This window comes from Diuraphis noxia, unplaced genomic scaffold (assembly GCF_037042655.1).
Source record: "Diuraphis noxia isolate RWA-SAM2 unplaced genomic scaffold, SU_Dnox_SAM2 contig0003, whole genome shotgun sequence".
Taxonomy (NCBI): domain Eukaryota; kingdom Metazoa; phylum Arthropoda; class Insecta; order Hemiptera; family Aphididae; genus Diuraphis; species Diuraphis noxia.
Window position 1 is genome coordinate 28,794,865 of NW_028301713.1, and position 25,863 is coordinate 28,820,727.

The 25,863-nt window shown below is 27.4% G+C and overlaps 2 protein-coding genes across 2 annotated transcripts; one reads left to right on the plus strand and one right to left on the minus strand.

Annotated features, from left to right (window-relative positions):
- The first annotated feature begins 49 nt into the window (after positions 1-49).
- On the plus strand, positions 50-7,754 carry LOC107173844 (uncharacterized). The gene is made up of 4 exons (XM_015524549.2): positions 50-1,127; positions 1,203-1,414; positions 2,181-2,318; positions 5,045-7,754. Exons 1-4 carry the CDS (start codon positions 413-415, stop codon positions 5,396-5,398), a joined length of 1,419 nt encoding a protein of 472 aa, XP_015380035.2. The 5' UTR covers positions 50-412; the 3' UTR covers positions 5,399-7,754.
- On the minus strand, positions 6,389-25,436 carry LOC107173831 (uncharacterized). The gene is made up of 6 exons (XM_089224848.1): positions 24,669-25,436; positions 24,148-24,208; positions 18,861-18,932; positions 13,087-13,223; positions 8,377-8,494; positions 6,389-6,607 (listed from the first exon to the last, which is right to left on the minus strand). The coding sequence occupies exons 1-6, from the start codon at positions 24,778-24,780 to the stop codon at positions 6,508-6,510; spliced, it is 600 nt and encodes a 199-aa protein (XP_089080974.1). The 5' UTR covers positions 24,781-25,436; the 3' UTR covers positions 6,389-6,507.
- Positions 25,437-25,863: the final 427 nt, after the last annotated feature.

Genomic DNA, 25,863 nt, shown 5'->3' on the forward strand with positions numbered 1-25,863 from the left:
TGGGAATATTATTATTATTATGAAAACTCTTTATCAGAAACAATGAAATCTGAAAGCCTCAAACCATAACAACACAAGTTGTAATTTGTAATGTGTACTGACTACTAACTGTGTAGTCACTAGTGCCTACTGTCTAGTCAGGTGTTCTAGTTGTGGGTATACTTTCGTTTGTTAGTTTGTTACAAATATGTATTGTTTTGATTTACCATTTACATAGAATTGTATAATATTATATTTTCAATCGATAACCATGCACAATTATTAACAATTATGATTCGTTTTCAATCGTGAAATCGATGCAGATTTCGTTAAGCTACACAGAGGGATATGTTTTTTTTTTACCATTATAGCCTTGCTGTAGTACACATTGTAGAATCACAATCTCTATTTATTAGTTTAAAAACAATGGAAAATGGACTCAGATTTTTTTGATGAAAACAGTTATAGTTCTAGTGAACTATCGGAAACGCAATCAGAACTTGAAGCTCGAATTTATGGAATTATCCATCATAACGATTTTTCAGGAACATCAGAATCGCCATTCATTGACCCAAAGTACGGTGTAGAATTCAATTCCAATGGTGAAATAGTTGTGTTTCTCAAAGATCCAGCCGACGTAGTTGTCAACTCCACCGTTGATTTGTCCGAGGTATGTAAAAAAAGTGTTATACCAACACTTGTTTTAGATGAGGATGATGACATTGAAACTTCTAAAGGTATCACTAGTACAATAGTTGATAACGAATTTTCTGAAACAAGCTTGAAAAAGAAGAAGAAGAAAAAGAAGAAAAAAAATGAAAACTTTGAAAGTATCGAAGAGTATATTAATATTATTAAAAATACTAATGCGTTAAAAGAATATAAAGAGAAAAGTGGGTTAAATAAAATGAATACTAAAACTAATAATGCTGATAAAGTTTCCCTAAATGTATCTTTGAATAATGAACGAGCAGTGCCAATGACAGCAAGTGAAATTTTGAAACAATATCGTATTGGAAAACCAACTGAATGTAGTTTGTGGTATAGGTGCCCAAAGACATGGACTCCAGATATGGTTAAATTTTATACTAAAATTCAAAAATCAAAGCGAAATTATGACTGTCAAGAAGAGCTAAATAAAATTAAAGGTAAATTCCAATGTTTTTATTTAAATGTGTTAATTATGAGTAATGAGTAATATTTTTAATTTTTTATAAATTTAGAAAAATATGGTTCGGATCCCATTGATTGGTCTTTGGATCCCATGGATATATATAAATCTAATTCAAATACACCTCGAATGAGATGTAATATTTGTAGACAATTCGGACATACTGGGTATAATTGCAAGGATCAATATAAACCGCCAATTTGTATTATGTGTGGAGTTGAAGGACATAATTTTCATAGTTGTAATAAAAAAATATGTTTATCCGTAAGTTTTATACTATTTTAATAAAAAAATTTTATTTTAACATTTAATTTTTTATTATAGCTTAATTGTATTGAAAGATTAATGTATCCATTTAATAATTATCATCCAAAATGTATTATAAAAAGATCTTTAAGGTATTGTTGTATGTTACTACTTACTACTTATAATTATTCGGATTTACCAAATCCAGATTTAGTAAATTCGATTTCAACTCGATTTCGCTGTTCAATGGTTCATTTTTATATACTAATAATATTTTAATTCTATAACATAATTTTCGGACTTCCAAATTTTGAACCCATTTTATGTACTAATGATATCATAAAACTTAAGTACCTATTAATTTATTGTTAAATGTTCATTGTAATAAAATAAAATAATTTATTTAACCATACATTAAAAATAATTGTAAACCTAAAGTCAAATAAAAAGAAAATCTGGATAAGAATTTGATTCAAATCCCCATCTAGATAATTCAGTTATTCGGATTTCATGTCCATCCCTAATTTCAGCTATACTTTATAAAAATATGTTATCTTATATTAAGTATAGGCATTGATCATTGTCATTTTACTTTTGCATTTTTACCATTCTGTGCTCATTACTTTATGTCCTTAACTTACGTGACTATAATATAAATGGTAAACTGTGATTTTCCACATCTTAATCATATTTCCTATTCTTTGAAATTATTTACAATTACTCTCTAGTGTCTAGTAATCTATACAATTATAAATTTTTTAAATTAAATTACTATTTGTTTTAGTGCGGAAGTTGGCAAAAAAATTTTACAAATAGTTGTAGTATCTGCTTATCAATGATCAGAGTCAAATGCAATTTATGTAATGATATTGGTCATGAATCAAGTTATTGCACAGAAACCTGGCGTCAATTTCATAGTACTGTAAGTATTAACGGGTTATACAATAAAACTAATTAATATTTATAGCGTTATACCTTTAGATCATAATATATTTTGGATGGAGCCATACCCATCTCAGCTGTATAAACAATTTAAAGCACAAATAAGTGACGAGTCTCTGACTGAAATGACTGATGTATACATGTGTTAGGCAAACTGTCGCACATTCAACTGTTGACTTATATTTTTATACAGGGTGTCCCAAAGAGATCTGACATTCTGACAAATGAAATAACTTTTGTTCTAATCAATATTTTTAAAAAATTTCTTTTAAATATAATCCATAGACACTTTCGCTACATTTTTAGAATACATTTTTTATTTTTTATTTTTTAATACTGAAAAAACTTAAAAATTGATAAAATTTTTTTTCGAAATATTCAATACAGCCAATTTGTTAATCTGATTTTTAGAAAAATTTATATGGTAAAAACACTTATTTAAGTCAAATGGTGGCTGAGTTTTTACAATTTTTTTAAATATTAATATTTTCGTTAAATAAATTACGATCTACAGTGGCGTAAATTGGGCTAAATTGTTAGGGTTGCAATCAGTTTCCCGGTTAGACAGACTTTGGGGGGGGGCTAAGCCCCTCATACCCCCCTACAAAGTTTTATATTGTTCTAAATATAATATTTTAAGTAAAAAGTACACAATCTCAACAAAATTATTTTAACCTTAAACATATATAGTATCTATTGGTAACTGTTATGTATTATGAATATACAATATAAATAGGGCATAATTAATTATCGTCAATAGAATATGTATAATTTTCTTAAACAATATATGAATACATAAAATACTACAGTTCTTTTAATCTAGACTCTAATAAATAAGTGTATCAAACTCGTTCAATAATCATATTATATTACCTGATAAATTAATTTACAGATCAAATATAAATTGTTTTATTTGTCAAAAATTGTAGTTTTTATATAGTGTAAATCAGTAATATACTTTAACCGCTACTTTAAACTTAATGCATACAAATCAAAAGTTATATATGAATTTAAAGTAAAAATAGATGCTTACTTTCGACTTCGATATTTTTACAAGAAATTTGTCTATTTTAGCAAGCTGTTGAAATACTTTTAATTTTGCATCGTTCGCAGAATAATAAATAAATACAAGTGTCAAAAAATAAACGAATGTGTAAAACAAGTAATAATAATTTTAATCTATAAACATAAAATAGTGAAACACGTTTTCACTATTAATGTTCAGCTACCATTGAGATTCGACTCTGCCGATCACAATAAATACATATTGGTAGGTATATTAATAGAAAATGGTCAAAAACAAAACTATAAGAAAATGTGGAAAGTATATAATATAATAATAATTTCAGTGATTCAAAACAAAATAAAAAATTTGTTCTCAAAATATAAATTAGTCAATTAATTAAATAATTATTGATATTTTAATTTTTTGAAAACTGAAATTGTGATTTTCGGGGTCGCCAAAAGACACTCTTGCAACTCTATAATATTTTCAGAGGTTGCAAATGCTACGCCGTGCGACCCCCAGTTTACGCCACTGACGATCTAGTTTATGTTAGAAACATTTTAATTTCAAATAGTATAAAGTTTTTTAAAAATATTTTATAAGAAAATTTTTAAATAGGTGCATGTTAAAATATAATTATTTTTTTTATTGCATTTATTTTAATAATATGTGATGTATAAACTATAAATTACTATAATTTACTAAACGAAAATATTGATGTTTAAAAAAATTGTAAAAAATCAGCCATTTGACTTAAATAAGTGTTTTTACCATATACATTTTTCTAAAAATCAGATTTACATATTGGCTATCGCTATATTGAATATTTTGAAAAAAAAATTCATCAATTTTTAAGTTTTTTATTTTCAGTATTAAAAATAAAAAAATAAAAAATGTAGCGCAAGTGTCTATAAATTATATTGAAAAAAAAATTTTTTTTTTAATATTGATTAGAACAAAAGTTATTTCATTTGTCAGATCTCTATGGGATACCCTGTATATATTAATCCATATTGATAAATATGTGACATTTTGCTTCACATACGTGCACAACAAGCATTTCATTTAGAGACTTAACACAAATATCATATGCTTCAAGTTATAAGGACGTCATAAGTCCAAACATAGTGTACCATACTATACCATATTATAATCTACAAAAAATGTTAATTTTTGTTTTAACACGTTCACTGCCACCGCCGATCACGGATCGGCGCTAGTAGTAGCGTGCTGACGGCCGTCGCCGATCCGTAATCGTCACTAGCACTCGTATTTAGATATGTTTATAAATAATTCGGCCATAGAGATACTGCTTCAATATTTAACATGGCCATTCAGAAAGTATTAATAAACAATGCGTTGCAGTTGGTTTTTTGATTCCCGTGTATTTTCGTTAAGTTTTATTGAAAATAACTACAGTACTCTTGGAATCATAAAAAAGTATTTATTTTATAAAACAATAAATATTAATTAAAATATTTCATAATATATTTCATATCAATCAAAATTAAAAAAAAAAGTTGTTATAATACCTATGAAACTAAGTATTAGAATATACGATGATCCGTGATCGGCACACGTAATATGTTGTCAACAGTTACGCGGCGTGTGGCACTAGACTAGGAATATACGTACGGAGGTGAATGTGTTAAAGAATAAATTAGTTGTAGTTATCAAACTTATATTTGGTTATGTTTTAGATATCTACTGCACCAGAACCTGAAAGTAATGAATTTGCTCAATCTACTTCTAGATCAAATACTGAGTCAAGACAATCTACATCTAGAAAGTCTGAACCTTCATCGACATTAACTCCTAATGCCAGAGAGATAAGTAAAAACAGTCCAAAGTCTGTTAATTCTGGTAAATCTAAAAAAGCAAAACGGCTGCAAGCTAAAGCAAAAAAACATTCAAAAAATAATAATAAAAGTAATCTCTCAATTTCTGATAATGAATCCATAAATATTGATGTTAATATACAAGATGTTACATTGCAACGCACTCTAACAAAAAGAAATTTTTTCAAGAAAAAAAAATTAAGTGTCAACCGTTAAATACAAAAATATAAAATTGACAATTCAAATGACTATTTACTTAAAATTAAAGGATTAGATTTTTAATGTGTTAACATTTAATGTATATTAATTTTTATTTTGTAATACTTTTGAGTATCTGTTGTTTAGTATATTATTTTCTTAAATACATTACAATCTAGCAAAGATAGATTTATTACATATCTTGATTGTGTCACTTCCAGTGGATCTGGATGACGCCATAGTATTAAATACTAATATTGTAATGTCCATTTTTCCAGTTTTTGATGTTGTAAATCGTAGTATTAACTGTATAATATTATGTAATTCTTTAGTAACAATTTTTTGTGGCAAAGGTTTTTAATGAATTCTAGGAAATTGTAATATTATTTTATCATTTTAAATTTATTAATGTATTACCCATATTACATTTCCATCATTGCTCACTTCAAAATAGTTTGGACTTCTAATAGAATTCTCTATTTATTTTGTTACGCTAATGGTCTGCATGAATATTTAGCATTCAGTTTTAATAGAAGATGAATGTGATATGATATTGATGATATTTAATTTCTGAACTATTATTTGTCTTACCTTGTGTATTAAGTTTTACACCTTGTTTATCTATTTTAATTTTCATCCCAATTTCGTAAAAATATATAACTGTATTTGGAGAGTTTTTTAATTAAATAGATTATAGAAAAAATTTAAATAATTACATTTTTTGACAATCCAAGAAAATTTTTTTAAATAAGCTGTGGTTTATCATAATATGTATAATGGATTCAATTATAAATTTATAAATGAAATGATTAGATTTTGTATTCCATTCAGGGCTATTTATTTTTTGTCTGTTATTATGTATTATAGTTATAATGCCTATTTTCACATTATATAAATAATTTTTTTTTTTTAGTGTGGGAGATTATAATAATTATGTTATATTTTTTTCCCTTCATATTGTGTAGTTATTTAAGAAAAACAAAATTTTTAAAAGAAAATACAAACAAATTTAATATAGTTAACAAATCAAATTATGTTTTATTTATTTAACATAAAATATTAAATGAAAATCTATTTACAGAATATATTATTAAACTTAACACATATGTTTGTACACAACAATATTATTATAGTTCTAATATTCCATCTTGGTCCAATTCGGATAGATTGTCTGCAGACAATGATACATGAATAGAGTCTCCGAGCAAATCTGTTATGTCATCGTACCTGGACAAATAAAATAATTATAAACTTATAAATTATAATAAAATATAAGATATTCTAATGCATATATAATATATTTATTTTTTAAATAGAGGAATATGGATAATTTATACCTTCCCCAATATTTTCTTTTCGTGACTTGCTAATCTATTAATAGTGTGTTCAAAACTCCATATTTGAATAATTTTAAGTGCTTGGTTTTATAATTTTGAACCATATTATCTTTTTGTACTTTGATAATTCTAACACTAAAATATGTAATCTATTTTCGCATCAAACATTTTATTATGTTAAGATTAGTAAGAGTATTTAATACATTTTGTTTCTAAAAGTAGATACCTTAATCTTAGCTATGGGCATTGCACACCATATATATTATATATTGTGTTTAATTTACACCTATTTATTTATCATTATAGTCTTGTACTTATGCCCAATTAGTTGTAATTTGACTCAATTATTATTGTGATTCTTTGTTTTTAAATAAGTACCATTGTAATAGTATATTACTAATAGCTATATAAATAAAAATAAGTACCATAATTATTATTAACATTGTTGAAATGTAATGATGAAAAAATGTAATAAAAAAGTTGCAATGGGGGTATGATAATCTTAGTTCTGTAAGTCACATTTATTGTACTATAATGTTTCTAAATCAATGATTAATAAAAAGTAACACATTTCTTAAAAACAAATTTCTGTACCATACCTATCACAGATTTATTTGGATTTTGTTTCAAATTCTTAAGTGTGTAGGTACCCACCACTTTAAAATTTAAACTATTATTTTTTTTTAATACACCCACACTGTCTTATTGTTTCTTATAAACTTCAACCACACAATATTGTATAAACATTTCATGAATTTGATTTGGGACATCTTTTGCAGTGAAATTTAATCTGAGATATCATACCATATCAGGCATATCAGGCATAATACATTTTCTCACTTGACTTTACTGCACTAAGTCTAAAATTATATTTTTAACTTAAAATTGATAAATCTACATTCATTAAATTTAACAATACTAAGGATTAAGACAATGTCTTATATCATAACATAGTATAGTAAAATATGTGAATTAAAACTTGCAAGTGAAATAAATCATGTTCTGTGATTATAAATTAAACCGTTGTTCATGATTAATATTGTTTAGCTTTATTTTTGTTAGCTATAAAATACTGATATTCTGCATCAGTGATATATAGACAACTTTGTTTTATATAAGTAGGTACAACATTACAACCATGAAATAGTTATAAAAAATAAATAAATTGACTCTTACTGGTAGATATTGAACAATTAACTGAAAATTATCATAATATTATCATCTATAAAAAATCTAATCATCAGAGTAGAGTGTTTTTGTCCGACACTGACTTTAATATAATAATATATATAATATATACTTAAACCCTTCACATTCGATTGCAGGATACGGATTTGTTAGAAGACAGAATTCAATACCTAGTTATCTATCCGCTTTTATATATTTCAAAACTGTTTTTACACCTAAACTCGAGGGAAATTTCTTTTATAATGGGTATATTGTATTATGATATGTCGACCGCAGTAGGTATGTAGGTAATGTATTATAATAATACTAGAATAAAGTTTTTCATATTTCGCAGCGCTCGATAGTGGAAATCTTCGCATCTGTGACGGGAGGGGGGAGGAAAACTCCCGAAAGAAAAAACCATTATTGTGTACAATGCACACACACACACACACACGACGTGTTCCACATTGCAGTTTCTATCTCACTTACTGATCGTACGACGTGGACGCTTGTCCTTTGGGCACAATAACGAAGTCTGAACTTTTCTGTACGAAGTCTTTGAACGTGATGACTATGTACAAAAAAGATAGCCACAACAGCATGGCACCTGTATAAACGTTACACACAAATTTTACACATTAATTTGAAGTTGTTTCAAGCAATGAATACTATAGGCAAGTATTAAAGTATGGATGCACGGTTTGCCGGCCGTTTCGTTTGTGTCCCCGTCAATATAGGTGACTTTTTTTTTTGATCGATAAACAAGACGGTTTGTGGAGTTTGTTTTTTTGTGCTGCGAGCAGAGTATCGCAAAAAGCTAGACGAGATTTTTCAAAACAAGTCTGATCTAAAATCTAGGTTGTAGGAAATAAAAATTACTACCACATTGAATCTGGAAAAAAAATGCGTAGGTAGGCACCTACGCGGTTTAAAAAGTGAGAAAAAACGAGTCTGTCGTTGACGGGGACACGAGCGGCGAGATATATCTGTACATCATATGTTATAGTAATAATCTTATGTTATCATATTATATAAAATCATTATTCTATATACACGCTGTAGAAAGTTGTATAGGTAGGCCTTGTAATCGGTGACGTATTGATGGGGGGGGGGGGGGAGCGGGCTTGAGGCCGGGGCGACACTATTTTTTAAATGTAAAATGTAAAACTAGTTGTATCACCTGACTTAACACAGTAAAAAAAAAATGAACCATCATAAGTTAGATACCTCGTGCTGAGATATAATAATTTGTTATAAGTGGATTCACGGACGTGTTGGGTAGTGGGTACCTATTGGACAAATCCACCTGCGGAGGATAGGCTTACAGTGTTTGGCGTGTTTCGGCTTAAGTAAATATGTATATAGTAAATTTATGAGCGATTTGGTTAAGGTTGTTCTTCCGCCAGCGATGCTCGAAAATCAACAACCAAAATGTCATGTAAACAACACAACACGGTCAAGACGATGACAAAACGTCGAGTAAGACCAGTGAGAGGTTCCTTTAAAAAAAAATAAATCGCGATAAAAACAGTGCAGATATAGTGCCACGGGTGTTATCCTACTCTCTTGCTCAGTTGCTTTAAACCTAAAACCTTATACAGGTGCTTACGTAGTTTAGTCGATAGGTTTAAAAAAAAAAATCGCTTGACGTTTGAACAAATGATTCCAGAGCTACTTCGTGAAAAAATAGACGAGTTCCAATTTAAACTCGTGAGTAAATTAGTAACATAATGAGCATTGGCGTTCTCACGGGGGTGGGGGGGGATATGGGGGATGGATCCCCCTCAAGGCTCTTTATTTTCTTGCATATTAGTGATATATATTTTGTCTATTTTTGGTAACCCTTACGGCTTATCATGTAACAATTTCTTTCATCCCCCTCCATTGAAAAATCCTGAGAACGCCTCTGATAATGAGGTTTTTAAGGGGAAACTATAATTTGTCCGTGACAATCAAATTAATTAAAAATAAATATGGAAATGTTTTTTCTTCCATGTAACCAAACAGAAAAAAAAAAAAACAAAAATAAAACCAATTTTTGTATTTGAAGGACAAAATTGAAAATTCATGTATCATGTATCTTTATAGCGCTAATACTTACTACATAGTACTAACTAGTAACTACTATAGTTAGTTGCCTCTCATAATCAAAACGGTCGATGATTTTTATTCGAATTATCGCATCCCGTCCTGACTTTCTCTAAATTTGATTGTTAACGAAAATCATCTAGTAACTACTACGGTTGCGATTCCCAACGGGTTGTCTGCAGTAAGCCAGTAAATATGCTATATGCAGGTAAGTTGTTCTCAAACGATTCAAAATGTTTATACATTTAACATAAAATTACCTATACATTTTTAATATAACGCTTATAATGTGTTATTGCCAAATGTTTTTTTTTTTCATTGATTTATTTTTATAATTTGTAATACTTTTGTGTTATTTGTATAAATGTACCTATACGAACCTATTTTATAAAATATTATGAATTATGATATTGTATAATACGATCGATATTTTTTAATTGTAGGTACCTACCTTCTAGATGCATAATTTTAATTACATAAAAATATGTGTTGAATAATATTATATTTATAATTTTAAAACATAGGTAGTCTTAAACTTTTAACAACGTATCAACTCGTACCTATACAATATTATATTTATACTCTACGGTAGAAGGAAACTTTGTGATAAGCACTGACGACAGACTATGAGGAGTGAGTCGCTGTATAGGGGTTTGATTTCATGACAAAAGAAAATTAAAACGCTCTTCTGCAGATCGCAATTAATCTATTGATATACCTACATTTTATTAGGTTAGTTACTTTAAAAAACTTTTACTTACAAAACTCAATTTCACATTTATCCAGTTACATTTTATTGGTTTATTCATTATACAACATAATATAATGATTATTAACCCTTATTATTTCGAAACGAGCTAATTTTATAATCATTAGAATAAGTACATTTTTATAATAATATACATAATTATACTTAAAACGGTAGTCGGAAAAAAATCCCCGGTAGTATTATATTATTTTATAAATTTTTATTTTTATTTTTTTTTTTATGGTTAGGGCTTCGACACCTGAGGTCATCAGCCTGGGGAACTGTAGGGGAAGGTACTGTATGGTTTTAACTCGTGGGTTTTTTTTGGCAGAATTTTGAATGGGCACCCGTGCGTTTCTGCCATGCCCGGTTGGGGGCCGGCGGCCTCTCTCTCCAGACATCGCGAAATGCCTAAAAAGCGATGCCGCCCGTGACCGAGATTCGAACCGGCGACTGCGTGCGTCGCAACCGACGCCTTAGTCCGCTCGGCCACTCCACCCCCTTTTATAAATTTTATTATATGAAAAATAAAATAAATATTGTATATTATGTTAAAAATTGTTATTTTATAATAAATTTAATTTATATTTAATTATATAATAGCCGCCTAGCCCACCATACAAATCCCTTAATCTCTGATCTATCATCTGCTTCTATCCCAGGGAACCCAACTAAAAGATTAAAAAGGCAGTGGTGTCGTGACCTGCTAGCCCAAGTGAATATATGTACTAATAACCTAGCCTAAGAAAATCTCACTCATGTCGTAGTAGGTACCTCCACTGGGAGACCTCTACAATCCGCCAAATCTGCCATTGTATACCTATATTATTTTTATTTTTATTTTTATCTTAGCTTCTATCATCAATATTATTCTTATTGTTCTCCTTTGAAACAGATTGAATAAAACATAATAAAACAAAAAATAAAAATAAAAAAATATTTTATTATTATTATTATTATAACCCTCGGTATCGTCACATATTATATTATTTATATACAATTATTATTATAAAGTTCGGTATCTCGGTAAACTATTTACCTATATTTAATTATTGTTCATATTTTTTTATACATTTTTATTGTATTTTTAAGGTATAAGACAGTTTTTATAAAATAACAATTGTTAACATACCTAATATACAATATTTATTTTATTTTTAATATATAATTTATTATATATTAAATTATTTATATTATCCCCGGTATAATGCTACTGGGGATTTATTTTCCGGGATTTTTTTTCCGCAATTCAATTAAAGAATACAATTATTAATAATTTATCTTTTTAAGTTACATAATATTGATGCCATATTACTTGCTTGTTGAAATTGTGTTAAAAATTCTTTATTTTTATTTGTTAAAATGTTTATCCTATTATTCAATCGTGTTATAATATATTTGCTGTAAGAACAAGATTAAATTTTACTCTAAAAAATTGAAAACCATTTATGTAATTCATTTTTTACTCGGGGAGGGGGAGGGGAAGAAATTTGTAGCGGAACGAATCTCTGATTATAATATACAAGATACAACATGTATCTACAATACATATAATATGTACATCTATTATAGTAGGTAGGTATCTACATTCTATAGTATATCTTTAACTGTGGTATAAATTGGTGGAAGCCGGATATATAATATTAGGTACCTACTTATATTCATTTTTGAATTAATGTTTATGTCGGCTGTCCAAAGGGGGGTCTAGGGAATTGTCTTTAGTAATTATTCCAGCGTGGGTTTTACTACATCTTTAATGTTTTCCATGATATTAAGTTTGTTCAATGCTCTTTTGGGTGTTGTTGTGATATCATTTTGTAATCTACGGATTACGGATTTGAAGAGATGGCATTCCGGCAATATTGTAAATACTGTTATTTGGACTTGTTTTGAAGGTGCCTATGAAATTCTTAAACCTGCATTGTGCATAGAGTGAATTATTTGTAGATTGTTATGTTTAGAATTGTGAAATAAAAAGGATTCATATTCAATTTTGGAAAGAATTAAAGCTTTGTACCTATACTTGTAAGAGAGGTATGGAGTGAGCTCCTCAAGGTGTATAAGCCATAGATTTTAGAATATTTATTCTAAGTAGTGTTTCTTTTCTCATTGTCTTGATGCGGTATGTTCAAGTGTTTTTAGTATCGAATATTACTCCCAAGATTTTTAGGCATATTTTATTTTGAATTACTATGTCTCCAATTATTTTGTACTTAGTGTTATAATGTATCCCTAATTAATAATTATGTATAATATATTGTAGCCAATGGTCCCAATTGCCAAGGCAGTTATCAATAAAAAAATTAGGTATTAACATAATAAATAATAATATATTCATATATATAGGTATAGGCGGTACCTACCTGCTATGTTAGAAAGCCACAGACCGTGTGGCCATAAGAAGAACACTAGTGAGAAAATAGTGTACAGCAGTGATTTTTTCCAAAGCCTCAACCACAGTACTATTTCCCACAAATTGAATATTGGATTGAATTCATTTCTGTAACATACATTAAAATAATATGGTTACAAAATATTGCATAAAAATAGGTATCATGGTATTTATTTATTATTCAAAATATAAGCAGAACGGAACGGTACATACTATTACAGTGGCGTAAACTGGGGTCGCATGGGGTTGCATTTGCGACCTCTGAAAATATTATAGAGTTGCAAGAGTGTCATTGCGACCCCGAAAATCACGATTTCAGTTTTCAAAAAATTAAAATATCAATAATTATTTAATTAATTGACTTATTTATATTTTAAGAACAAATTTATCATTTTGTTTTGAATCATTGGAATTATTATTATACTATATACTTTCCACATTTTCTTATAGTTTTGTTTTTGACCATTTTCTATTAATATACCTACCAATATGTATTTATTGTGATCGGCAGAGTCGAATCTCAATGGTAGCTGAATATTAATAGTGAAAACGTGTTTCACTATTTTATGTTTATAGATTAAAATTAAAAGTATTTCAACAGAATTGCTAAAATAGACAAATTTCTTATAAAAATATCGAAGTCGAAACTCGAAAGTAAGCATCTATTTTTACTTTAAATTCATATACAACTTTTGATTTGTATGCAGCGGTTAAAATATATTACTGATTTACATTATATTAAAACTACAATATTTTGACAAATAAAACAATTTATATTTGATCTGTAAATTAATTTATCAGGTAATATAATATTATTATTGGACAAGTTCGATACAATTATTTATTAGAGTCTAGATTAAAAGAACTGTTGTATTTTATGTATTCATATATTGTTTAAGAAAATTATACATAGCTATTGACGGTAATTAATTTTATTGAATCCCTATTTATATTGTATATTTATAATACATACCAGTCACTAATAGATACTATATAATATGTTTAAGGTTAAAATAATTTTGTTGAGATTGTGTACCTTTTACTTATAATATTATATTTAGAGCAATATAAAACTTTTTAGGGGGGTATGAGGGGATTAGTCCCCTAAAAGTCTGTCTAACCGACAACCCTAACAATTTAGCCCAATTTAAGCCACTGTAATATTATACCTTATATAGGTATAGGCAGTCACCTGGCCAAGATTTTTTTATGGCGTTTTTTTAATTTAAAATGATTCTTTCACAATTTTCATGATTTTTCGTATGTTGTCAAAATTCAAACTTTGAATGCTTATAAAAAAAATTGTGACTATGAATTTATTTTATTTTTCAACTGCTATTGTAAAAACATGTTAGGAGCCTTGTATTAAATTCTCAAGCTTTTCTACCCAACAAATACATTTTTATTGATATTAATTTAAAAAAAAACTAATAAATCGAAAATTGCATATGCCTATAAATAGTTTAACTTGAATCAAAATGTTTTGAAAATTACATGGTGTATATAATATAGTTATATAAACATTCGGTGAAAATTTCATGTATCTATGGTCATTTGTTTTAAAGTTACATCAAAAACCAAAATCGATTATGTCGAAAATTGATTTTGTGTAAAAATTCCCGTTTTTTCTTTAATTTTTATTTTGTTTATCCCAATTATTAAGAAAAATATTTATTATAATTATAAAGAAGAATAATTTACTTTTGAACCCCCAAAGTACCATAACTAGATTCATTTTGTGATCGAACGTGGTACTAAAGTCGAAAATCGAAGCACCTTTACTGTCTCAAAACGTGATGACAGACACAAAAAAAAACACACACAAACACATACCTACTAAAAGAGGTTATCACATTTTTGATTGTTTGTGGTTTTAATAATACGTTATTTGATTTTTTTTTAAATTGAAGTCTCGATAACAAGACCATTGGCTAGTAATTTATGCTTAAATTATTTAAACTAAATTGTACAATTTAATAACTTTCATGAATAATACAATTTTTAAATGTTATCTTTGTTGGTGTCTACTGTCTAGTGTGTCGTGAAGATGCTGAGGGATGTCGAATTTTTTTGGGCCTCTAGTGTGTCTTTGTATGCTGCTATGATGTGATTGATTGAAGTTCGATAGACATGTATGGTATGTTCCTGGTGGCTCTTTATTCATTAGATGGGAATGTGTATAGTCATAGTGCTTATGTCCTATTCTAAGGTGACTTAGTATAATTTCGTCTCTTTATTTGAGAGACATTGGATGATTCCATTTTTCTGGTGTTCTTTTTATCTCATTTAATTTAGTGTAATATTTTAACTAATTATTTTATTATTTATTTTAAATCGGTTGTAAATAATTTTTTTTTAATCTTTGTCTGAATTTATATTGAAACATAGATGTAGATTGTTTGCTGTTTGCTGTTTGCTTGGAAAGTACGTTAACTCTTTCATTATTAATTTTTCCGCATTTTATTAGTCGAGTTGATTATTTTATTTTCAACATTATCGTTATTAGATATAGAGTTCATGGAGTCTGTTAAAATGATATATTTTTGTATTTTGTAGGTTGACACTTATTGTATAGGATAAGGTCTTATAGCAAGTATTTCCGCTGTGTACCTATGTGCTACAATCATTAGATATACCCTCTCAGAAAGTTCGTTTTGATAAATAATTGCCGCAACACCGCTCCTTTGTTTGTTTTTGTGGCGTTTATTTATCAATGTTAGATTATTATTTATTATTAATAGCTATAATTTGCATAACATTTTTCGTTACATATTATTGTTTTTTACAAAATTTTCAGGTGTTTATCGATATGATAGTAAAGAAAACAAAAATATTTAATATTTGATTACCTATATTTAGATCGATATAGTCGCTTTACCAAATTATTGTAATGTATGGCTCTTGTACGAATTTATTTTCCCATTTATATGTGAACTTTTATAAGACAAAAATAACACACCTCCATACAGTTATACTTAATAACAGACTATAATTATAATAATATATTGGTGCCGACTACTGACTGATATTTTATTAATTTATAGAATTATTAGTGCATGCTTGCTATTATGCAACTGATAGCATAATATCAATAACATTGCTGTTTTATAATGGAACGTAAAATGGTAAAATGGTAGTTATTGTCCATGTATTTTGTAAATAAATATGTCACTTTTCATAAATATATAGGTATCAGTTGTATACATCATACACCTGACGTGTGTGGTGCGTGTATATATGATATATTTATCTTATATATTATAGCTCGTGATAGTAAACAAAGAATGTTGTAATAACGGATTTTACCTTGTGATGTTTAAACGGAATTCGCCTTAAAATTAATGAAAAATGTATTTATTTTCAATTATTTTACTAGATAGAAATATGTCGAATAGTTTATATAACATATTTATACATTTTTTCGTGTATTATACGTCTTGTACTTTAGACCTTCAAAAAATTTATTATATAATATTTAAAATCTTATTTACTGTTTAATAATCTTAAAATTAATTTGTATTTTATTTAAATGTATATTTACGAGAAACCATGTTTTGTCTAAAAAATTATTTGATTACTTTTCTTACAATATTTTACTTCTTGATACATTCGGACACAATAAAAATACTTAATTTCATGAATAGTTTTAGTATATAACAGTGCTTTTAAAATTTATTTTTTTCTACAAAGACCAGATATATAAATATTATATAATATTATCGAAAATTTGTTCATAAAAATATAGTTAAATAAACGTTGATAACATCAAATGAAGAATAAACTGCATGTTTTTCTAAAGATTAAAACTAAATACATTTTATGCACATAATAATACAGTCTAATATCTATAGGAATAATGTATCTAAAACTACCACCTCTCGACTACCACATGGAAAAGGTTAATGGTAGATTTAAAATAAATTTTCACAGAAACATCATTATTTTAGTGATTGAGCGATAAAATGATATCTAATATTCGATTTTGTTAGTCAACAGTCATTGTAGGTATCAACATTATGTTTCTAAATAATTAATCTCATAACAATTTGGACTACATGATTGGACGGTTGACCTTCACGTGGCTGAATGATTAATTTAAGAACATATAAACTCATAATATATTACCAACGCATCGTGCTTATCATTACCTTTCGTAATAATATTGTGATGGGTTATATATAACACTATACCTATGATATAACCACAAAACTGCCTAAGTTATTAAAAATACACAAGTCATTCGTGCCAATGATATAACATTTTAATATACCTACAATAAACAAAAATTATAGGGGTATTAATATTTTATTTCATAATATATATATTATATAAATGACTGTAAGTATTAAGTAGGTACTATAAAAATCATCAATAGGTGATAAATGTTCAAATAAAATTAACTTAAAATATTTATTGATTAAGATAGGTATATCATGTTTAGCGCTTTTGTATGATAGGTAGTTAGGCAATAGTACCTACCTCAAACTCTATATGTATTTATAATATCTGGAATGAAGCACCCCGGTAACTACTTGAGATTTTTGCGTTTTTGTAGGATACTTTATTTTATTTCTATCACTGACTTTTCGGGTGATTCCGTTTTCAACTAAAATCGTACCCTTCACTTTTCGACCAAAACAAAAATTTGTATAAAAAATTTAAAATAATAAAATAATGATACCTATACAATTTTTGTCAATAATTATTAAATATAATATCAATATATATATAATTATTGTCATTAATTATTTGATCAGTGGTCGTCGTGTTTGATTATGATGGAGATTACTCTGATTACTATAATATATAGGAATATGCATAATATGTAACTGCAATACCGATAGTTATACGTATTGTAGAGAGTCACTATTAGGTATATTGAATATTATATTATATTTTATTTATATCATTTAAATCATTTTTTTTTTTATAATTTATAAATCAATTTGAACCATATGAGTAGGGTTGTAACATACTAACATAAAAACTATGTTAATATATTGGTATTTTTACATTTTAAATAATTTTCTATACCTTCCTATTTAATTTCATAACATTTTATGAAACTTATAATTTTAATAATTTGATAATATATATATAAAGTATATAATATTAATTATTATTATAACTAATATTTGCCATTATTTCACATGTTTTTAATCACAATTCACAACAGTTATATACCTATTAGTTTTTTTTTATATATATTATAATATTATACTCATTGACAAAAGTTGTATTTTATTATTTTAATATTATATATATTATATTGTGACATATTAACACAAAAAATAATATTAATATATAAATATTCTTATATTTTAAATAATTTTCTATATTTTGTTTTTAATTTATAATATAAATCTTTGTTTTGGTCAAAAAGTGAATCAGCCGAAGAGGGAAGGATACGTTTTTGGTCGAAAACGGCCATACTCGATTTTTCGATGACCGTTCAATATAAATCCATTTCATATAATATATTGTTCATTAATTGTGTTTTAATATTATAAATTATTATTTTTTGATATTGTATAAAAAACTAAGTAGCTGAAAGCCTAAAATTGATGTTTAGATTAGTACCTATACTAAAATAAATGTAGCTACTATCATGTAAAAGGTTATTATATACCTATTTAGTATTTAATACATAATATATACTATTATAACGACTGTAATGTATATTGAATCAAATAATCTAACTTTTTTTAAATTTATATTTTATTTCATAATAATGCAACAACTTACTTTATGCAAACATTTAGGAACAATGTGACTGCCCAAGTAATTTCCAAAAAAAACACCAAAAATGACATTAGCCTGAAAAAGACAAGAAAAAAATAGTTACTATTTTAATTTTTTGGTAGTTCATAAAACTATTAAGTATTATGATAGTTTACAAATTTCTACATATTAAATAGTATTGTGATCAATTTCTATTCGAGAAAATTGGAAACGTCGTACTGCATAAATATATATAATAAAGGTACACATTATTACCTTAGACCATATACTAGTATAATATGATTTAAGATTATTATGTTATATGCTATGTAGTTTGTAGTCTTTACCACACATCGAAGATCAAAATATGTCTATATTATAAAATAGAAATAGTAATATTAGAAAAGTATGAAATATAAATATTTATAATATGTATAACTCTGAAACCAATATAGGTATAGTTTCTTTTCGATATTTCAATCTATTGAAATATGCAAATTTTCATGAAGACATAATAGTACGATAATAGTAAGCTCGCTGCTTTATGAAAAAATAATTAAATTTGAGATAAAATTAAAAATGTTTTAAGTGTTGAAGACTTAAATATTTTGATAACAAATACTGCATGTTGTGTGGTTATTAATTATATAAGAGCAGTAAAATATGATTGAACATTGGTAGTTTAAGTGGCGAATTGTAAAGGCAAATAGAAACTTTTTACAATAGGCACTTACATGGTGTCATATAGTTACACGTTATAATATAGGTAGGTAGGTATTAAAAATAAACAATAACATACTTTTGGCATAGGTATGATAAATATCGGGTTAAGAATTATGCGTAAACTCTTGAATATTGTTAAACAAAATATGCTTTCTTGAAAATAGCGCATGCTAATGCATGCTGTATTTTATTTTTTATATAATAATGTACTATGGTATTATGCATTAAAATTTTAGGACTATAAGAATATAAATATCATATATTTTATTAGGTACTTGTATTTTGTGTAATATCATGTAACATATGCCCAAGATTTAATAGATATATAAATCGATATGGATTATGAATATATGTATTTAATAAAACGTTTTTTTTTTAGAACCAATATTAATAAAAATATTATACGTGTTTTAAAACTAAAATAACCAAAGTTAATATAGGTGCACAAAATTATATTTTTGGTTTGAAATTAATAAATATTCAAAGAGTAAGGTACATTAATAAAGTTGTTACGGTAATTTATTGTTCTATAATCAGTGAAAACATTTTGCTCAGGCTTTTTGCATACATCAGTTATTTAGATGTATGTAGGTATAATAATATAAGTGATAAATATATTTTCTAAAAGTCACATTTTATCTTTGAATATAGCATATATAGATTGATAACTATATATTTAGATACTTAGTATTTTAATTATAATTTAAACATAAAAATAAAAATAGATTTTAATTATCCAACTTTATCTTTTTTATATAATTTTTGGGCATGTCAAATATTTCACAAAGAGCACTCTTTTTTTGTTTTAAAACACATTAACTTTTTTTCCCCATCTCCATTGCGCTGACCTATTTTTTCGTTTATATCTACCTGCTCAAATTCCGTTCTGTTTCTGTCGTTAAGAGGATTAATGACTCAACATCAATATATGTACATATAAAACCTAAATATAATGAATTTTGACAATATCATATTGATGTGAGAAACCCACTGATGACTCAAACTATCTTAAAATGTCTGAAATTTTAATATAAATGTTATTTATATCTTATATAATATAATTTCATGCTCAAGGCAACATTAGGTAAAATGGTTTATGTTCTAAATGTGAAATATAATATTTTTTATGGTTTGTTCAAGAGTAATTATTCAAATAAAAACTGAAATTTTAGAGAAAAAAAAGATTTGTTTTTGATAAATCACTTGAATTAATATTATTTTTACTGTATATAAATATTCAGGAAACAGGACATATGTATGTTTGAAATTAGAAATTATTTGAAGTAGTTATTAATTTAAATATAGATTCATAGATTCTGGTAATCTGCTTGATGTTTTCATGTAATTATAACTATTAAATACATTTATACCAATATCATATATAGTTTAATGTGTTTGACATCTGGATAGTCGGATATAAGAAATCGTTCAAATAGCAATATGAAATGGGTATATTAAGAGTCTAATGTGAGTCAAGTATATTATATTTTATTTTATTAAAAAAATTATTATTATTATTTTATTAATTAACCCGCGGTCACATAGGCCATTGTGTGTGGAGAGGCTATTGTGGGTTTTTGGGTTGGGTAATAGGTTTGTTAAAGAGTTTGTACTATACTACTGCACCTAAACAATATAAGATAATATCAATAATATTAGATATTATCTAATGCTGATAATAATAATAATAATTAATTATAATATACTATAATTTATAATTTATAAACTATCTAGAACCTAGGTAGCTTAACATTGAATGCAATCAGGCAAGGAACTTTCGATTTTTATATACATTATATGATTAGGTACTAAAGTAGATAAGATAAGCTAGTTTGTCGCCAGATTAAAGTTTATGATGTTCAGTTTTAATTTATCAGTAATCATAGACACATGGCCTGTGAATCAGCGCGTTTTTGCCGTTACGACGTTTATTGGAATGGTGATATTGCCTGGCCACCACGTTCTCCTGATTTGACTACCTGATTTCTTTTTGTGGGGTTATTTGAAATCTAAAGTATTCACTAATAAACCACATACACTACTAGAGTTAAAAGAAAACATTAAACGGGAAATTACAGCCATCGATGTGCATATCCTACAGAGAGTTATGAATATGAAAAAACGGATAACCGACTGTATACAAAATGGAGGCGGTCACTTAAGTAATGTAATTTTTAAAAATTAAGATTTTTGTTTATAACAATTAAAAATGATCTTTATGTTGAATAAAATACAATTTGTTTCATTACTTTGTTTTTAATACTTGACCAATAAACTACAATTAAAATTCGTCAGAACCCACTGCCCCACCCTGTACATACAAGAATCATAGCGTATAATTAAATGTATATAATATGTAAGATATAAATTGTAGAAACTAAATCAAATTATATATTATAATTATTATGAAATTAAATTAATTATATTAATGGTGTTGATTTTTAAAGGTCATATTCAAGAAATGACCATTTTTGAAAATTGGCTATTTTAAATAAAAATAACGCCTGAGACTAAAAGTTTTTTTTTTTTGCAGTAATCAACTACCTAGTTTATGGATTAAATAATACAGTAATAATCTTATAGAAATAGTGTATGATAATATGATATGTCTTTTTTAAGAAAATATGAATTGTACAATTTAATTTAAACAATATATTTATGATACTTGAAAAAAAAATGTAATCAACGTTTACGACTAATGGCCGTTGTCGTAGATGTCTTTAGATCAATGAAAAAAAAAAAAATATGATATGTAAACGTGAATGTGTAAATTTTTAAAATTTACGGTGTCTTACTGCAGTTCAATATTCACACGAAGAAACTATATGAAATGTATTTACGGAGAAGCCGTTCGAAAAAAGTTACCCGTCAGTGATCGAAAAAAATTCTGTAGATACTAAAGAGTCTTAGTTTACTAGCAGGTACTAATTTAATATATAGTTATACTTTTATTAATACATATTTTTATTTGTGCCTATCCCCTGTAGACTCTTAAGTGTAGACTGAAGTAGTATTGCTACAACAACGTCAGTTGTTTAATAGTCGTATTTTTTTTTTAATAGTAGGTATAATACGTCATTTTAAATGTCAATACAAAAAAAAACAATAAAACCGTTAATATATTTATCGCAAAATGACCTTCTGTGTACAGCATTGATGGTGTTTTTTTAATATGATGAAAGTCCCATTAGTCAACATACTTCTTCAACAAATTGTCTAAATATAAGCGAAGAACATTAAACAACAACAATAGTATTTATGTGTTCGAACAACAACGAAAAAATGTCAGTATAAATTAAAGTTTTGATTTCGTTGTGTGTCGTAGTAGAGGGGTGCAGTAATTGGCACGGTTAATTAAAAACACTAAACTGTAAACTAATTATTATTTTTTAGCATATCATTTAATAATATATAATAATTAGTAGTTATATAGTAGGTAATAAAATAACAGTTCAAATATTTTGAAATTGAATAATTATTTTGCCCAAAATAAATGAAGATGTTAAGGAGCTTTTTCGCAAAAACTCAAATAATTTCTGATATTGGGGTTTTTTCATATTCGTTTATTTTTAAGAAGGTTAGTCCATTAGCTTCTCCTCAGTCTTCTCTTTTTAGATTAAAAATGTGTTTTTTGGTGTGGCTTTGAGTAATTTTTACACTTAGTACAACATCTATATCAATATTCAGAAATTTCAGAATTTTTGGTTTTATTGTAATTTATGTATACTATTACTTTTCAATTGGTAATATAATATGTTCAGTTTTGAGACATTTATCGGGAGGCCTATTTTATGTATTTTTCTTATAATATAATATTGTTTCATTATAATACACACTGAGGGCTATTCTTACAATGTCTGGTTAAAATTAACGGACACTTATTAACCGGGTCTATAAAATCCCACTAATCGTCGATTAACCGTTAGCCGACACTTGACCGGATATTGTAAGAACCGGCCTTTAAGGTTTCAAAATTTAATACTCCAAGGATAGTTATTATTTTAATCTCTTATCAAATGTAATTTGCAACGTTTAAATAATATTATAAAATCAAGAAAAGGAATACATTGTAATTATTATATAACTATAATAAATACTTTTTATAGTAAATCAAAAATATTTTTCAGGATCACTTGTATTTATATTGTATTCGAATGCTTAGTTTGTCTTTTCCACATGTTCGGAGGTGTTTTTTTTTTTTGATAGGTATTAATAATTTTGGATTTTTTTTTGCTCTGTGAAAATTGATTTCAATTTAATGTGAAAGAAAAATAAGAATTAGCTACAACTTCTAATGCAATAAGAAAATGATTTGAACAGTTTTACCATTTAATAATATAGAATCATTTGCATTAGTCATTTATCAGATACTATACTTAGAAATAAAAAAAATGATTTATCAGATAACGTGTTATCAATTCTCAAAATAATTATGGAATTAAGTTTTCACTAGTTGATGAGGATCATATGGTTCTCATTGAATTCCGTCTATGACAACGCCACTAGTTGCGAGTGTAAGTATTATAAGACAAGTGTATCGTATATAGACTAAACGTTTAAACATAAATATGTACAGTTATAAACTTACATGATGTAAAGTCCAAATTCATGGTGGTGTATCGCGATGTCGACACCTACACCGAACATAACTGAAAGATTATAAAATAATATAATATTATAAATAATAATTATGTGTGTATGATACACAGTGTATCATAATAGTAATGTATTTTAATATCAAATATCTATCATTTTTCATCTATTTAATTATATCATGCATATATATATATATATAACTTATTTATCAGCATGAAAGTTTGAACAACAATGCAGATATAGCAGCTAAAGGATTTTCGAAAAGTAGACGTAGGTACAAAACAAACAGTGTAATTATTATTTTGTTTTTGAACAGTATTTTTCTCTCTAGATTTAATCGTTTTTTTATAACATTATTATTTTAAAATTATTTGACGATTGAAAATTATTTATAACTTGAGCATAAAAAAAAAATTCAAATTCAACCATTGAAGTATTTTTTTAAAATTCAAAAAACGTCGTGATGTACTTGTAACGAATTCGAATTGTTAATAAATTAACGCTGTGCCTTACCGATAGCTGTGAACACGCCGAAAATCCTTATCACGTGGACGAGCTTATCAAGCATCGACGCGGTTTTCGAGTATTTGTACTCGTTCATCTCGGATGACCTCGTGAAATACATCCCTTCGTCGAGGCTCACATGTACCCACGCACACACGACACACACACACACTTCGTATAATATTATTTAAGTATATTATATTATGACGCGATGAACTTTCTGGACCACCGACAACGTTGCAGCTTCTCCTCGCAGTACTACCGTTTATTGGCGACTACTTGACGACAGCTGCTGAGCTCTCGAGGGACATGACGTTCATGTTGGTTGGCGGTTGAACGACAGCGATACGAGTCACTCTGTACCTATATAATACTGCGCGTGCAGTATACAACGATATTTGGGCTGCCGTATTGCGCGTACAGCGATCGCCGGATCTCGGCCAAAAAAAAATCGGGATAAAAATCAAAAAAAATCAAAAATCGCCGACCGAAAACTCTACCGATTGATATTCGCCGGGCCGAATGCCACCGTATAGCAACTACAGCTGTTGTTTAGTTCGCAGTATTCTAGTCGTAGGACCACTATACTACTGGTACGGCTGCCGTGTGCAATGATTATGTGTTCTATCGACATTATCGCGCGTATACAATATTATTATAACGATACCATAACGTCAAAACACTCGCATAGATATATTATAATATCGTATATTATATACGCGCGCACAATCAAACGATAATTATTATTTGTCTGCCAAACCGACTCACCTTCGGTCGCGCTGACCTTATGGCGGGCGTGCGCGCGTACGCGAGTTGGTGTGCACGAAAATAAAAATGGGAAACAAAATATATATATATATATATATATATATATAAAATCATCGCACACACCACACAAGTTCACCATGGAAGCGGAAGCGGTGTGGTGGCGGTGTAAGCGAATCATGGCGGGGAAGAGTAAATATAAATCGTAAATATAGGATATGGTGGTGGCGTTTGCGGCGGCAACGTCGTCGTCGGTGACGGGCCACGGCTGAACGCGTACGGTTACGCGCTCGTTTTTTAAGGAGATGGAAAAAACTTAAAAAAAAAAAATTAAGACGGTAGCCGACGACGATATTATTATAATATTGTGTTGATACACATATATTTTATAATATGCGGGAAGCGGTGTTCTGCATTGCACGATATATAATATTATTTA